The 16,349-nt window shown below is 35.8% G+C and overlaps 2 protein-coding genes across 10 annotated transcripts; one reads left to right on the top strand and one right to left on the bottom strand.

Moving 5' to 3' along the window:
- Positions 1-8: 8 nt before the first annotated feature.
- On the bottom strand, positions 9-8,495 carry LOC105701355 (poly(U)-binding-splicing factor half pint). 6 transcript variants are annotated; one of them, XM_012428034.2, is made up of 12 exons: positions 8,328-8,494; positions 7,645-7,696; positions 7,131-7,311; positions 6,286-6,353; positions 5,204-5,269; positions 4,733-4,893; positions 3,841-3,899; positions 2,870-3,146; positions 1,700-2,186; positions 1,376-1,587; positions 877-1,288; positions 9-761 (listed from the first exon to the last, which is right to left on the bottom strand). In XM_012428034.2, the coding sequence occupies exons 3-12, from the start codon at positions 7,142-7,144 to the stop codon at positions 652-654; spliced, it is 1,866 nt and encodes a 621-aa protein (XP_012283457.1). In that variant the 5' UTR covers positions 7,145-7,311; positions 7,645-7,696; positions 8,328-8,494; the 3' UTR covers positions 9-651. The 6 variants fall into 6 exon arrangements, with proteins under 6 accessions (XP_012283457.1, XP_012283460.1, XP_023289262.1 ...); XM_012428037.2 differs by having other exon boundaries at positions 2,933-3,146; positions 8,328-8,491; XM_023433494.1 differs by having other exon boundaries at positions 5,204-6,160; positions 6,230-7,311.
- A 462-nt stretch (positions 8,496-8,957) lies between these two features.
- LOC105701286 (polyadenylate-binding protein 2-B) lies at positions 8,958-16,242 on the top strand. Of its 4 annotated transcripts, none has more exons than XM_012427917.1 (9): positions 8,958-9,112; positions 9,304-9,354; positions 9,810-9,946; positions 10,421-10,535; positions 10,755-10,822; positions 10,941-11,182; positions 11,312-11,404; positions 11,857-11,927; positions 14,329-16,242. In XM_012427917.1, exons 3-8 carry the CDS (start codon positions 9,812-9,814, stop codon positions 11,888-11,890), a joined length of 687 nt encoding a protein of 228 aa, XP_012283340.1. In that variant the 5' UTR covers positions 8,958-9,112; positions 9,304-9,354; positions 9,810-9,811; the 3' UTR covers positions 11,891-11,927; positions 14,329-16,242. The 4 variants fall into 4 exon arrangements, with proteins under 4 accessions (XP_012283340.1, XP_012283341.1, XP_023289297.1 ...); XM_012427918.1 differs by having other exon boundaries at positions 13,074-16,242; XM_023433529.1 differs by having other exon boundaries at positions 11,857-16,242.
- Positions 16,243-16,349: the final 107 nt, after the last annotated feature.

Below are 16,349 nucleotides of genomic sequence, written 5' to 3'. Positions count from 1 at the left end.
GTCAGCGGTTCATTTATGTAAAACAATTTATTAATGTCTTGTTATTATTATACATGTACACATGGACACACCATATTCATGTATGACGAATCGCATATCTCTTTCGTAAACGTAATTTCGTCGCTACATTAGCCCAAAGTCTGTGTATACGTTCTACTTCCGTACCGGCAGTCGATGTCTTTGGCATTATGCCAATACGATTACCAACATCTGAATATTTCCTAAGCCAATCTAGGTCGTCATTATTTGAATTGGAATCAGTACTGCAGTTACACTTATACAAAGTATTAAACGTTTAGCGGCTTGTATTGATTCAGTACGTTCCCGCTGGCGAACTAAAGTAGTCCGACGCATTCGGAAACAATGTTTTGATCTGCTCGTAGCTGTCGCGGAAATACCGAATTCCGACTAATTAATTTCGACCTCAACGTGTCTGTGTGTAGAGCCCTGCGAGAATTTACGATAGCTTGTAAATTATACTACTATTCTGAGTCCGGTCTTAACAGTAACGTAGGTACCGCGGACTGAAAATTCGCATCATAAGTTTCCGAATATTGTTCAGACGTGCACTATTTATAGACAACAATAAGGATCCTTCCCCGAGGGAAATCTCATATTTTAATTCGGAGCTGACCGACGGAAGTGGTGGAGTCAACCGGAGAAATCGCTGTTGTCAAATAGGGCTTGATCGTACAATTCACCCTTCACTAATCGACCACCGAAGTAACGACCATTGAGCGAGTCTCTTGCTCGTTCCGCCTCTGAAAAGAAATCACCCACATTTGTTATCAACTACCGAAATGATTCACGCGATCACGCTTATCGGTGACACGGCTAGAATTCCTCATACAAGTCTACAAAACGCCCTGTACTCACCGCTCATCTGTGAAAATTCAACAAATATCTTTACAATGACTTCGGCATCTTCGTCATCCTCGGACTGTCGCTCGTTGTAGATGATAACGCGCTCAACGACGCCGAATTTTGAGCATTCGTCCTGAATCTCTTCCTGCAGGCTTTCGTCTACATCCTCCGGCGCGACCATATTCCGAAGAATCACAACGCGCGATTCGACCTTGCGCATTAATTTCTGCATAACGAGATGACGCGCGCTCTGTCCTTTGATCGACATGTTTTCTTGTTGCTGCAACGTTTGCGGCTCAGTCTCCTCCAGGAGTTTTTTCTGTAATTCTTCCTGTTGCTTCTGGTGCGCCGCTTGTTCCTGCGCTCGCCTCATGATATCGGTGTTGGCGGCGGCAGTGGCGGTGGTTACAGGAACGACAGGAACCTACAAAACATACACATATTTTTCTCTTTCCTCCCTACCTCCTCCTTCCCAAATGCATTCTCACATAGTATTAATTAATCGACTCACGATTGGCGCACCGACTACAGTGGGTGCTACAATAGCAGGGGGTGGTATAACGACCGGTTGACCTGGAATCGGCTGAATAATAGCTGGTGGTCTAGTTAAGGTCTGAGGAATAGCGATACCAGGCGGAGGTATCACCGGAGAAATAGTAGCTACAGCTGGGGGTGCCATTATCGTTGCTGGGGTAATAGTTGGTCGTACAATTCCGGGCAAGGCTGGAAGTTACATGACATCTATTAGGCAACCATTTTATAATACATTTAACTGACAGCATTCATGTCCCGTTGTGAAGCTTCAGAGAATATTTGCGATGTACAAGAGCCTTACCCTGATTCAAGATGGGCGGCGCGGTCGCTCCGAGTTTGGTCAATCCCAACGCAACGGCGTTACTTGCCACTGCATCCATTGCTTGAATTTTGGCAGTAGCAGCGGCAGCAGCAACAGCCGCAGCCGTGGGCATCATGCTAGTCCCACTGGGCGGTCCCATGAGAGCGTTAGGTGGAGTGATCGCTCTGCCAACTCTTAAATACTGTCCACCCAAGTCAAACAAATTCATAGACGTAATTGCTTCTAAAGCGGATTGCATGGTCTCGTACTCGATGAAACCGTATCCTTTGTGTCGGTGGGGCGAGCTACCCTGTGCCAGTTTGCAATACGTAATAGGCCCAAAAGCTTCGAAAACGGACTTAATGTCGTCCTCCGTTAAGTCTTGATGTATGGAGGCGATGTAAATGCGATTATAATGCTTACTTTCCTCGGTGATCTCATCAATGACCGACTGAGCTTGCGGCATATTAGATGGCCGTCCCACCACCTGGAAAGGCACGGAAACGTTGAGACTCCGTAGCGAAGTCGTTAACAGAGGAATTGCAACAACAGAAAGGGAATTAAACTCGTCTAAGACAAATGGAATAATAATGGTAAGAATCGATCGGTTAAGGTGTTACAGTGTCTTAGTATCCGAAAGGTAGGCACATCGTCGAACGGTCTCATCGGCGTATACCGTTGCCACTCTGCAAGAATATCTGTGGGAAGACACAGAAATGATTCCCAGTGATATTAAATTGATCAACAAATATGTAGAATTACGTTTCCAGGTATTAGTACTTGCAATTAGCCGGATAGAAGTTCATTCTCGACGTGTAATGGAAATATTAATCAATGACAACGCTCTCGTCAATGAGTGAGACGGATATGCAATACATTATCGGAGGAAGATAACGCGATTTGTAGAGTTTGAAAATAATATGTACAACTTAGACTAGATATTACTGTTTTCCGATGCGAATTTATAATGAATATCCAGTCCGGCTGCTGTAAGACAAACGGTGTCATAATATTTGCAAGGAATTGTTAAATTGACATTGCAAACGAGCGGTGCTCATGCGATTGGCGATATTGTCTTACGACAGGGGACTGTCTTAGACGAAGTTCTACGTTAGAGCCAGACTACAGTATAATCAAGTATTTTGAGAAACTAAATAAAAATTTGCCGACCTCCGGCGAGCTGATAGGATTGCGCGGGAACGGGAAATTCGTTATATAGGTACGCCCCGCTACCTTGATGTTGCGTCCACCAATCATGACGCCATTCATCTGTTCGAGGGCAAGTTGTGCAGCCTCCGGTATCTCGTACTCGACGAACGCAAAGCCTTTATGCTTCTGCGTAACGGGATCCCAGGACATGTTGATCGATTTGATAGGTCCAAAAGGCAAAAAGGCCTGTCTTATCGTGTCCTCTTTTAACTCGAAGCTGATACTGCCCACGTATACCCTGTCGCATGAGAAACCATTATGAGATACATCCCATTCAGGAATTTGAGCGAAAACATATCATTAGGACATTCCGATGGTTTCCTTGTTTGTTGCTCGTAATTACAGGATATATTAAATATTATAATCTTGTCAGTAATTCGCTGATTCGACCAAGTTACCCAACTACCTTAACATTCATCCGAGGTGCACTATTCCTCATGAAATAGCGTTCATTGAAATACTAACAACAAACAGGAATCACTAAATACTCAGAACTTTAGATGACGCTATTATTAATTATTCAAATTCTGGTCAATCAATCACATACACTACGATACAGTCATAAACAGACTATCTCATCGATTGTAATAAATGCATTGAAAAATACATTTCACATTTGTGCCTTGATTAACCAAAATTGCATGCAAAAAAAAGTTTGTAGCTGTAGCGAAGGTATAAATCTTGAGTATCGGTCCAACAGTGTTTAGGGAAATATGTTCACTTCTGGAGAAGCATTGAGAATCTTTGTTTCATAAACACCTTCGCTTGAGCTGATGGAGATATTGGATCTAAAAATAGAATATGGTGAAAAGTATATGTATAGTTATTGCATATAAGTAGTTAAGGTGGATGGATGACGCAGGCAGCTTGGATGTCACTTGGAGAGGCGTCAGGAATGATTTTGGGAGGTCTAAAGCTAAGAACAAACAAACCTGCACATGAGGGCCAAAGCCTGCTGTCGCTGCACCTGATTCCGTTGACTAGCCATTTGCTGTAACACAAAGTATCATAGGCCTTCCATTGGTATCCCTATCCCTTTGATATAACATGTACATCTTGTCCTTACATTAAATGACCTCCGAGCTCTTTAATCGAAAAGCACTGATCAGGGTCGAAAAGTCAATGTACGTAACAAAAGCAAGTGCAAACCAAATTGACGCAATGCAATCACAATGACAGAAATATACCAAAACGGTACGGAGTCGAGCTCAGAAGTGTAACTTCTTATCGCATACAAATTGTCTGTAGACTCATTCTTTAAAGCTTGTCCTCCTCGCACTGGTACAGCTCTGCTCCCGCCGACTATATCTCAAACACTTTGACCTTTCTATACAGTAAATCAACTCAAGGAAACGTTTAGAAAAATCCAATATGTTATGAGAATGCGAATGGGTTTCTTTTTTTGATTTGATTGACACTGACCTGCACATTAGTAATAAAACTTGCTGCCGCAGGACCAACTTATTCTTCTGCGGGGAGAGAAAATCAGCCGATCAAAGATTGGTTCTTTCTTTTTACGAAGTATATGCAGATAATTGGCAGAGAGCTAGATGCCGTACACCATGTTTTGGAAATGTCATATGTATTTTAACACTTTGAATGACTCGATATGATCAGTAACTTTGAACCAAAGTAAGAATCTAAGAAATGTGCCTTGCTGATTTCGCTTCTAACATATAGTGCATTTCTAAACATGTCTATCGCATTGAGAATTTACTTGACTTTTCGATACGATTTGTTTGAAAGCTTTAGAAGTGCACAATACGTAAGAGAAATCACATGTTTTAGGCGAGCAAAGATTATTAGTCTTAAGATCTGGGCTACCTGCTGTTGGTGGGCCAATGTTTGCTTCATTAGAACCATTTTTATACTTTGTTCCATAGCATATTTCTTGGCTCTGTTAACTGTGTCCTGTTGCTCCGATGATATTTTTGGCAGTCCGGCACCCAGGATCCCAGGCAATGTCAAATACTTAGCACCCGGACCTGGAAGGAAATGGAAAGCGTTTTTTAAAAAAATGCCCATTTAAGTAAGAAAATTAAATTTAAAAAGGGAAAACATCAGATCTTATCAGCTAAAAGTCCACGGGATTGGAATCGATCTCGCTAATTATTAGCAAAACAGACTCAACAATCGTCATGCATTATTGGTGTACATCACATGTAAAGCTACTAATAATAAATTCAAAATATAAGAGGTATTAATTATTGTTAACTAAAAGTTAGTCACGAATTTAAAACGTCTTTTAATTCTCAAATGGTAATAGAGAATTTAGAATATAGTCTTATTGCATACCTGCGATAACTTGCCCCGTCTGATTGAGGTCATATATGGGACCTGGCAAGAAGTCCGTTGCACTCCCTATAAAGAAATAGTGAATTAGAGATATTTAATTATAAGCAAGTACCTTTTGTACTTCCACCGCCACGCTATATGACGGGTTCATTTGCGTCAAGTCATATTTCTCTTTCCTGTGGTTTTTTACTGACGGTAGAAGTATTACTAAGATCCAATGCAAACATTTAATATTCAAGTTTACATAAATTTTATTGTTAGTTAATTTTTCTGTAAGAGGTAGTTTGTTAAACAAACTTGAAAACAGGTCATGTTGTTTATATCGATATTCTGCTGGTTTAATTTTTGAACAGCAATATTCATTTATGCGTTATATATTCAATATATTATAACTGGATCGTGCAAAAGTTCAAGTTGATGGAAACAGAATAGCGATAGACAATAATCATCAAAGGACTCTCAATTACGCTGAGTTGTTCGAAAGCCAGGAAAAATTCTCGAATTTCATTCGGTTGACTAACGGCAAATATTGCCGACATTTTTTATACATATATGAGTATATGTACTAAAGGTGGGTGGAAAAGTTTAAGTGCAAAAAAAGCAATGACGTGGATGCAGCGTCTCCCTGTGCTGGACCTTCCGCCTGTAAGTTTAAAGAAATTAAAACAATCAAAGTACTCGCGATTTAGTAGTAGAGTGTAATATCAGAATGAATGTACACAGATAGGACAAACGATAATTAATAATCGTTCGCTTGCCATCAAAGATGATATACCGTTATTAACGAAAATTAGTTAGTGGGTTAATTTCGTGGTATTTCTTAAATAGAGCCAGAATTTAAATCTTTAATATTTGCTCTAACGTAGTTCCTGTCCAGACATACAACCGACGCGATCTAAAGATTTCATATAATCAAAAGATTTCGTTCGATCGTGACCAATTTGGTACTGCTAGTCTCTGAAACAGAAATCAGAACACGTTGTAACGTATCGTTAAGATTTCTCTTGAATCTCTATTTTCTTTTACTTTTGGAGCTTTGTGAATTATGACCGTTATCTTTGCTCATTCGATTAATGGCTAACCGTGTTTGGGGCTGAGCAACGAAGGTCGCGCGCACAAATTATCCGAGAGACTGATGCGACGCAGAAATCTGTAAGCACAAAGCAAAGGAGAATACTCTCAGTGCATTTCCTGCGCCATTTTCTTAGTTCTTGCCTTCTCCAACCTAAACACGTAGCTAATCCCTATACCCTTTCATGGAGCAATGGCGATTGTGAGCATTATCGTTACATTCTTGGTTTTACGAGAGTGCTTCTTATGTCCAGCAGATGTTTGAGGCTTACCTGCTCCAAATTGGATTTAGGCCAAATGACAAATTATAAAAAAATAAAAACATTGTGACACTGTACATCGCCACTGCCAGGTCTAAGTACAAGTCTCTTTGAAATCCATTTACTGATAATATGCAATATTTACCCTGATCATTAGTTAATAAGCACAGATCTGCAAAGTAAATTTATTGAGATTCTGTAACACGTAGCACTACCAAGCGACGATTGCTGCAGTGATTACGCAATACAACTGTGCATTTAAATATATGCTACTCGAGTTTGATGATAACAAAAGTGTTTTATATCTAAACATATTTGACACGGAAAGAGAGCGACGTTGAATTTCCCTTTGATTCCTGTAAATTAATAATTTAGATCCACGTGTAATAATGCTGTAAAAAATGCAATCTGTACAACTATTGTAGATCCTGTCAAACTGTGCGATCGTAAAGGGTCAGAGGGATATAAAAATACCTATTCCAGCATGCAGGCACTGCCTGATGATTTCTTCAAAATGTACTCCTTACTTCGCAGATATTACTTTATCAAGAGACTCATAGTTAGGATTGAAAAGTGAGCTACCCTATAATGCTAACCTATCTAGAATCATTGCGAGTACTTGGTACTCGACATTAGATGCTGTGTCAGTAGGAGTTTGAGAAACTCAGATTTGTTCTGTTCAACGAATGTAGAGTTCTCTTTCTTTGTTTGGCGCACGCTCATGATCACAGCTCAGTCGAAGGCCACAGATTCTGTACTGTCTCTCCGCTGTAACATCTCAGAACAGAAGGACAACCATACATTAGTTTGATTCAAGGCCATTGGTCGCCTACTACCCTAACATACCAAAATTTTACTCCAAAACCTCAACTAGTCAGGAACCATAATTACAAGTGCACGCTATAGTAATTAGCATCGTCATAAATGCTAGCTCCTAACTGTCCTATCTAAGCTGCGAGCTATTTATCTTCTTGATTTCCTTCATTAGGATAAAACATTACTTTCCCTGGCGTTCCTGCCATTTCCTGTGTTTTTCACCAGTACACGTTAAAGCGTACAATCTCTTATAGAATAAGGGAGTAGCGTTACTTGTCTGCATTAGCAATGTACCTTCAACTCGTGGCTTCTTGTTTGGTGGTTCCATGTTTTGCGATACCGGTGCCTATAAATTAAAACGTCAAAGTTAAAAGTAATATTTTATAACAAATTTTATTTGTAGTATAAGAAACGAATAGATACTTTTAATCTAGTACAAGCTACTGTAAATTTTATCATAACAACCAAATTAGGTATCATAGATTTGCTGATTTTTAGGAAATAAAACCAATGTCAATGAACTTTAAAAATTAAGATGTAATCTATTTCTCGGTAATGCAAACGAACGGATGATAGATTATACTAACACACAGTAGATAAGAATATATCAGACATGCTAACATCAGAATATCAATTTAAGTAAGAAAGCTTACGCTCGTTACAAAGTATAATGTTTAATATTGCAAATAAGTAATAAAATAATATTGATAGATGAAAAAATCAATACCACCACAAGGAATTTTGAAGCAATGAATGAAAAAGTTTCAGATGGACTCCCTGATAATAATCTCTTTGCAGAATAGTATTCCCACGATCACAGAATTACACATTAAACGGTCATTCGCAAGAATTAAGGATTATTGGTAGCGTTGCAAAAACATGTAGTGATCGCCATGACGGAAACCCAAGCTACCGCCCTGCTTCAAGAGAAACTCGACTCATACGTATCTTTTAATGTACGAGCAAGGTATACTTACCATGGCCATTGTACCATTCATCGTCCCACCGAAATTCAGTGGATCGGATCAGCAAACTAATTGTATCAAACCAACTAATGTCACTAAAGTCCACGAGCGACTTACACCTGCTTCAACGCAATAACTAATACTTTGACCTGAGAGGTACTGGCGGAGTCGTCTTTGCGGAAGTTACGTAGTGATGTGCCTAGTTCCTTCGCAGGTATCCGAACCAATCGTTAAGCCGATATTTCATTAGCGCTACAGTGGTAAGCCCCGGAACGACGAAGCGCGAATAAGAGGTTATGATTGGCTGCAGAGAACTTACGGCGGAAGTTCCTCCATTCCTCTGTTTCTCTGCAGGCGATCATAACCTCTTATTTGCGCTTCGTCACTTGTCGCTGTACCGCTAATGCACGCTAATGAAATATCAGCCTGTTACGGTAGCGCTAATGAAATATCTGGAAATATCGACTTCACGCGTCGTGGATGGATAACCAATCAAAACTGTGGCGGAAATGACGCACGCCTAAGCGCGCGACCCTGCCCGTGAGCAATCTTCCAACTCATCTCTGGATCTAACGGAAAGAACGCGATGCAATTCGGAGTTGCGCAGGAGAATGAAAAGATATACCGGACATTGGCATACCTTCTCTCTTTTGACCATGGGCTGCGTTCACTGTTGGAGTATTCATCGATTGTGTAGTTGCTAGTTCCTGGCATTGCTGTAAAGTTTAAAGTTTGTAAGCGTTAAATTGTAGACAAATTGAAGAACAAAATCCCCGAAAGTATCGAGGCAATAACACGTACGTATTTTTGGTAGTTTTGAGAGTGTCGGATCATACTATGAAATCGTAAGCACTGCTGTATTTTAGTTAATAGCAAGACACCCCCGGCTACGATTTCTTCCGGTAAATGAGTTGTTACGCCAAACTTTCCATGACTAAATTTACTCATAATTTACGTTTTTTTTTTAAATGAATTTCATTATTTGTAGGATTACAGTTCCTTGCTTGTAAACACAAAGTACTGCAGGAGGTCTTTCCCGGTTAGTTCATCAATTATCTTATTGTTATTATTATTATAACTTCTAAGCATATCGATACTACTACATAAATTTCCTCAATTCCGGCGATATTATTTTTCTATTTAATGTTTGTCATATATTATCAAACATTCTATATATACGATTGATATTAGTAGAAACGCAAACTTTAATTTTCTTGCCTTTAGTCCTACCGTTATTTTATTCTACATACATTCTGATATCTCGCTCACCTTTATCTTTTCACAACTGAACTTTTGTATGAAAAGTATGGGTGGAGAAATTAAAAATAAGAAGTTCGTAATAGTTTTTCAAACAGTATCGTACATGTTTAAAAAAAATTGATATTTTTCATAAGTGATGCAGTTATTTGATACAATTAGGAATAAAGTAATGCGAATCTATTATATATGTTGCATGGTTGTTAAGTGTATATTGAATATGAATTTGTATTCCAGAAATGTCCGAGACCGATTTATTGTCAACTGACCAAATCGATGGTTTTGATGGACTCGAAAATGGGCAGGACGGTGATTCAATAGCACAGTGCGATGGTGTAAAGCGTGAATTTAGTGAAGCCAATACTGACGACCCAGTATGTTGATTTAATTTTCTTTTTATATGAAGCCAGGTAGTCATTCTTAATTGGTTCTTGTTAAAATTTCTCTGTGGACAATTACAATTTTTTATTTAATTGTCCATTAGTTATAATTAGATTTAATGGATGTTAAATATAATAATGAAAGATAGGTTTCGTAGAATTTGCAGAAACGTAAGTCCTTAAAAATTATTTGATAAAAAATCTACTTCAGGTTTTGATATTCAAAGAAAACCACAAAATTTGTAATTAATGACCGTCTTAATAACTATTATAAATTAACAGTCATAAAGATTATACATAGTTTTATAAATTATAATTCTAAGTGTCATTTTTCTATCATTTCTGTAAAAAACTGTTTTACATAAGTACTTATTCTTATTCGTGTATTACTACTGCTACTATTAATTATTGCTATTATTGGATATATAGCTGAAATGGATCACACTTTTAAGTTAAATATAAATACAGGAATTGGAGGCCATTAAAGCACGCGTTAGAGAGATGGAAGAAGAAGCTGAAAAATTGAAACAGCTGCAGTCCGAAGTGGATAAACAAATGAATATGGGCAGTCCTCCCGGTATAAGTAAGTACTTTCATCATTCAATAGTACAAATGTTGGTAAAATGTAATCATTTTTTTTATTATTACAGTTTATTTGAGATAGGTAAAGAAAATTTAAATGAAACGTACAACAAAATTTAGATGGAAACCTTAACTTTGTGTATTAATTGCTTAAAATATTAACTATTATTTTTCTTTAATAAACGTAAGTTAATTAAGAAATGAATTATTTTGATTACAGCTAGCCCACTAAATATGTCTATGGAAGACAAAATGGAAGTGGACAACAGATCAATCTATGTTGGAAATGTAAGTAATTTCGTGATATAAAATTCTGATTACTACATTGTGCTCAGTACTTGTACTGTTTTTCAAATTGCATAAAACGAATGAATTTTAATACTATTTAATGATTTATTATATTAAGGTTGATTATGGAGCAACAGCAGAAGAACTGGAGCAACATTTCCATGGGTGTGGAAGTGTCAACCGAGTAACGATTTTATGCAATAAATTTGACGGACATCCCAAAGGGTTCGCCTACATTGAATTTGCGGATCGAGACTCTGTCCAAACAGCGATGGCCATGGATGAGTCTATGTTTAGAGGACGTCAGATTAAAGTAATGCCTAAACGAACAAACAGACCAGGGATGTCGATGACTAACAGGTATTTAGAATTATGAAAGCCATTCCCTGCATACAAATGTGAATGCACTGATAAAACAACATTGATTCAACCCATTACATTCCTGTTTTTATTCGCTTATAAATTTACATAAAACTTTTGATTTTTCAGGGGTCCAAGAGGAGCACGTAGTTATCGAGGAATGGCCCGTGGAATTGGACGCGGTAGTGCCTATTTTGGATACAGACCAGCCAGACGACCTCGGTAATATATTTAATCGTTATACGTTCATCGTTAACACCTTAATGTAGTATTAGAGATATAATAATTAGAATATGGCAAAATGAATATAGAACAATTTTGGTTCAGTCATTTCCAAACTTATTTATTGATCCTGTACTTGCCGTAATTATTCTCTTAAATTAACTCTTGTGTAATTATTCAGCTGCTCTTAAATACTTAAGTGGTGTTAAATAATCCAATTGTAGGTATTTTAATAATTACGTCATTAAATATGTATATAAATGTATGTCTACAGTTTTGAATATGGCCTGTCAAACGTCATATTCGTTTCTTCAATCGTTTGTAGTTTTTTGATAATCTTATTTTATGCTGTAATTTTATTTTTCTTCAGCATTATTTCTAAAGTAAAAAGTCCATTAAATACAAACATACTACAGTTAAATAATTGTAACAAAGTACAAATACTGTTACAGGAGTTACCGACGTGGTTATTACATGCCATACTGACGGCCCTAGATAATCACCTCATCATTTTGGTTTAAGGGTAAGTTGAATTACACATGTATAATAATTAAAATTTTATTTAATACCATAAATGAAAATAGTTAACGGAGTAAGTAAATGTTCTTTTTTCTTGATTGTTATATTTTTTTGAAGTTGAAGGTAGACAATAAAACGATGCAACGCATGCCCGCGTAAATAGTAAAAATGATAACATTTGATTATAAAGAATTTGATGTGCCATTGTTTATCTTCTAGTTTTATCTCCTGGCACAAAAGAAAAATGTGCTACTCAAAAACTTTAACATTTTGTGGTTTTTAATTAAACCCACATGTTCCATCATATCACACAGAGAATCACGTGATAACAGTATTTCAAATATCGTGAAAGAGTACGGTTTTACCAATTAATTTTACCAAATTGATGTTTCTTTACTGTATTTGGTAACTGTTGTACAAAATGTCTAAAACTGATATGAAAATGTATATATCATTATAAAATAGGATGGTTAAAATATTACATTGTTTAAACAGAACGTTTTCTTTGTGCCCTTATAAAAAATGATTATTAAATGTGGATATATATATTTTTTAAATATCCGTACAATGTGGTACATTAATTATCAAGTATTGTAAAGAACGTCAATTTCGTAAATATTTCAATAAACTACTATATCGCATCTCCATCAATGTGTTCTAGAGTTAAAAATTTAATAACAAATATAGATACTGGTTCGTACTTTCTTCGATTGATCTCTTTACATTGCATTTGTAGAACTGTGGGTTATGCTGTATAGAATAACTGAACTGTATCATGCATTAAAATTATTAATTTTTCGACAGATTTATGAACAAAACAATTATATACGCGTTTCAGTGTTCATGTTGACGTACCTGTATCTGGAGATACAAGGTGCACATGACTTGTGTAAACGCTCTACAGGTCAAATGTTTATATATTATAACATTCAGACACACTTAGTGACCATTCATGTCATTTTTTCTTCTCGGAAACTTACAGTATTTCTAATGCCTGGCGATGACCACTGTATTATTATTGCAATATTATGGCCACTGTAAAAAGCTACGCTTTTTTGCATGGATAACTCTTAAGTGATTAATGTTTGCACTCAGTTGTGGTAAAAGTATTAACTTGTTTTAATTTCTTCAAATATTTTACGTGTTGTAGAGTGGCGGAAACCAATGTATGAGCAGCATAGTTGTATTGACTATAAGAGATTAATTTTTAAGTATTTTTTCATACCTGAGTCTATTTATTACATATCTATATGTATGTCTACAGTTAGTGCGAGTTTCCATTTGAAATTTTCATGAATTGACGTTTTACTCGAGTGCACTGTTGGTAACAATTATTAAGTATCCTCAGTGGTACTCGTTCAAAACTTTACAGACAATCAATTAGAATGGAAACTATGACTGATTATAGCTGTACTGTTGAAAAAATACCTGAACAAATTATTCATAGTTTTGATAATAAAATACAGTGCTACTGGTGTTGCTCGACTGACTAGTTAACAAGGGCAATAATGTTGTCCAATTTCACAATTTTTTAAATCAGATTTTTAGAATTCACCGTTAAACGTAATATTAATGAAAACAATATTTATGAACACGAATTTTTCGACCCTCCAGGTGTACATAGCTCTTTAACAAAACTACGATATGGTGGTAATGTATTTGGCTGCAAAATTATTTCTTAGCCTATACATTACCTTTGTTGGTATGTTGAAAGGCTATCTACCAATATTGATGATACAATAGCTTCAACGGTATAATAATTTGTCTTTCTTTCTAAGACGAATTCCATATCGTATACATATGTATTTTTTTTTTTACCAAAGAGAATAAAACAAATGTACCGATAGTTGTCCATTAAAGTTTATATTGTTATTTATTTTTGAAACGTTGACTAAAAGGCAATGTGTTTTAGTCTAGTCTTCTGCTTAAATGGGCAAGTACAGGTATATTTACATTAATCTTCATAATCAAATAATAACACAAACTTACGTACAAACAATGTCCTGGGTCAAGAGAATGCAAATGACTATTTAAGTGACACTCATTTAAACATTTTTTTACAGAATACTATTAATTGCTGAATTACGTTTAAATGTAATGACACATTTTATCTATAATTGCTTGGATCTCTCAAAATGCAGACAATTTGAATAAGCTGACTTTTATCTATTGCAACTGACCTTATATTGTTTTCACTAACTTATTGATACTTATACGAATACCTAATCCATCTGATCAAAGGCTTAACATTATAATCTAACTCCGTTTTTCAACCAGAATTATCCCTAGCTTGTGCACTTTGAGAGGTCCGTTTTATTGAAATACGTTTTTGTATAGTAATTGCGTTGTTTTTGTGTATATAATGTGCAATGATATTTATGGTAATTCTTATGATATGTCCACAGAAAAAATCACGAGGGGAAAAAAGAGAAAGAAAAAGCCTCATGTCAAAAGAAAAAAAAAGATTGGACAAGATGGGCACATTTGACATTTTGAATAATGCATAATAAAACAACTTCAAAGTATTAATAAGCGACTATTCACTATTGTAGTTCAATTAATTTGTTATGTATTTGGTTTCTTACTCCAGTGGATTTAAGTGGTATGTTCATTCGAGTGTAGAGTTACATATTCAATTCTTACGTTTCTCGTGTTTTTTGAATTACTTCGGATAGTAAAACTTTCACTCGTGGAAAATATTTAAGAGGGCTGAGAGTACCATTATTTAACTTTATTTAAAGTTACTATTCTAAATGCAATCTCTCTCTTCCTCAAGGAACATACTAATTTTTCCATGGTATTGCCAGGATAATATAAAATACAGAATACCTGGGTATCACGGAAATAACTTGAATTGTTGTAAATACACTGAAAGTATGCATATTACTTAGCTTCTCCAATTTGACTAAGTTGACTTCTTTTTTTTTTTTTACAAATGTGGCCGTTTAAAATAAGTAACTCGATTATTACTCAATTAGTTTGCGGTCAATTATTGGGAGAATTTTCTTTCATTTATCTAGTAGGTAATTAGGACTTTATATGAAATAGACTTGAGATTAGTATGCAAAACTGAATGCGTATTATTATCCATTACTATAACACAAAATGATGTACGGGTAAATAATTGCAGAACTCGCGAAATTTGCTCACTCGTGAATGTAATGTTCCTGCACTTTGCACTTATTTTCTGACTGTATTGCGAATTATAACCGAAATTGATTGGCATAGCAACATAATTCATGTTTTACAAATTTTGAGGCTTACTTAAAGATTTATGGTATGTCCCATTGAAAAAATATAAAAAAGGCATTTGGTGCCAAATGAGAATTGTTATAGTAATATTTACAGTAATATATCTTTACTCGAGTTCTTTCCTACCATATTTATGAATGTCAATATAGAAGATAAATGCTGTATAAAAAATAATTAATGGGGATATGTAATCATTCTACATGTTATACTGCACCATTGAAATACTATCAGGTAATGTGGGAAATTAGAAAGTTTAATTATTTAAACATTTCAGAAATGAGCGGTCCTGTTATTTCTTACTTTAAACGTTGAATGTGTGACCCTAGAATTGAAAAGTTGCTTCATTGAATTTCGTGAAAAGTAGACTTATGTTGTTATGTCAATTGGCCACCATTTATTTGAGTTATGTGCTCATGGTTCATAACTGTAATCGTAATATATTATGAAAGGCTGTGGTTAACTTGAATTCAAGGAAAGTCGAGATAGTTAAAAAGAAAGCAAAAATATTTTCATGAATATCGAAATTTTCTCAAGCGACCAGACTCTATACTCACGTCTTATCAAATAATTCTTCTTAAATCTGAACAATGTCTCTTTAAAAATCGATTTGATTAATTGTTAATACCTATGTTCATTATTTAAATATGCAGTAAAAGTGTTATATGTTGAGGAGGATTTTACATTATTTTAATGTAATCTACTTATTTCATAATTATTTAGATGCCAAGAGATTCTCGAATCTACGTGTTTTATTAATGTTCATTATTCCATATTTGAAGCAAATGTTGATTCATAGTGAAATGTAGATACATCTTTGCAGAACTAATCCAGATGTATAAAAAAATGCATTTTAATTATAAAGAGTAGGTTAACCACATCCTTTCATAGCATGACATATGGTGAAGATACACCTAGGAGGCAAGAAAATCTTAATGCGTAAGTTCGATAGTCCTCGAACATTTCAATTGAACTATAGAAACTTAACGTACCCAATCAACTGCAGCGTTATTTTTCTAAGTCATTTGTACAAAAGTAAAGTTAAAGAAAAATACAACCATTCGATGCGATGTAGATTAGGAGAACCTGTCCAAGAATCTAATAAACCGAAGTACTTTGAGGTATCGCAGGCTCTGAAAATCTTATAAAAATGAGTTCGGGTGGTATCTCACCATTA

Source organism: Orussus abietinus, unplaced genomic scaffold, assembly GCF_000612105.2.
Source record: "Orussus abietinus isolate OABI.00-Male unplaced genomic scaffold, Oabi_2.0 scaffold5, whole genome shotgun sequence".
Taxonomy (NCBI): Eukaryota; Metazoa; Arthropoda; class Insecta; order Hymenoptera; family Orussidae; genus Orussus; species Orussus abietinus.
This window is presented reverse-complemented; position numbering and strand designations above follow the sequence as displayed.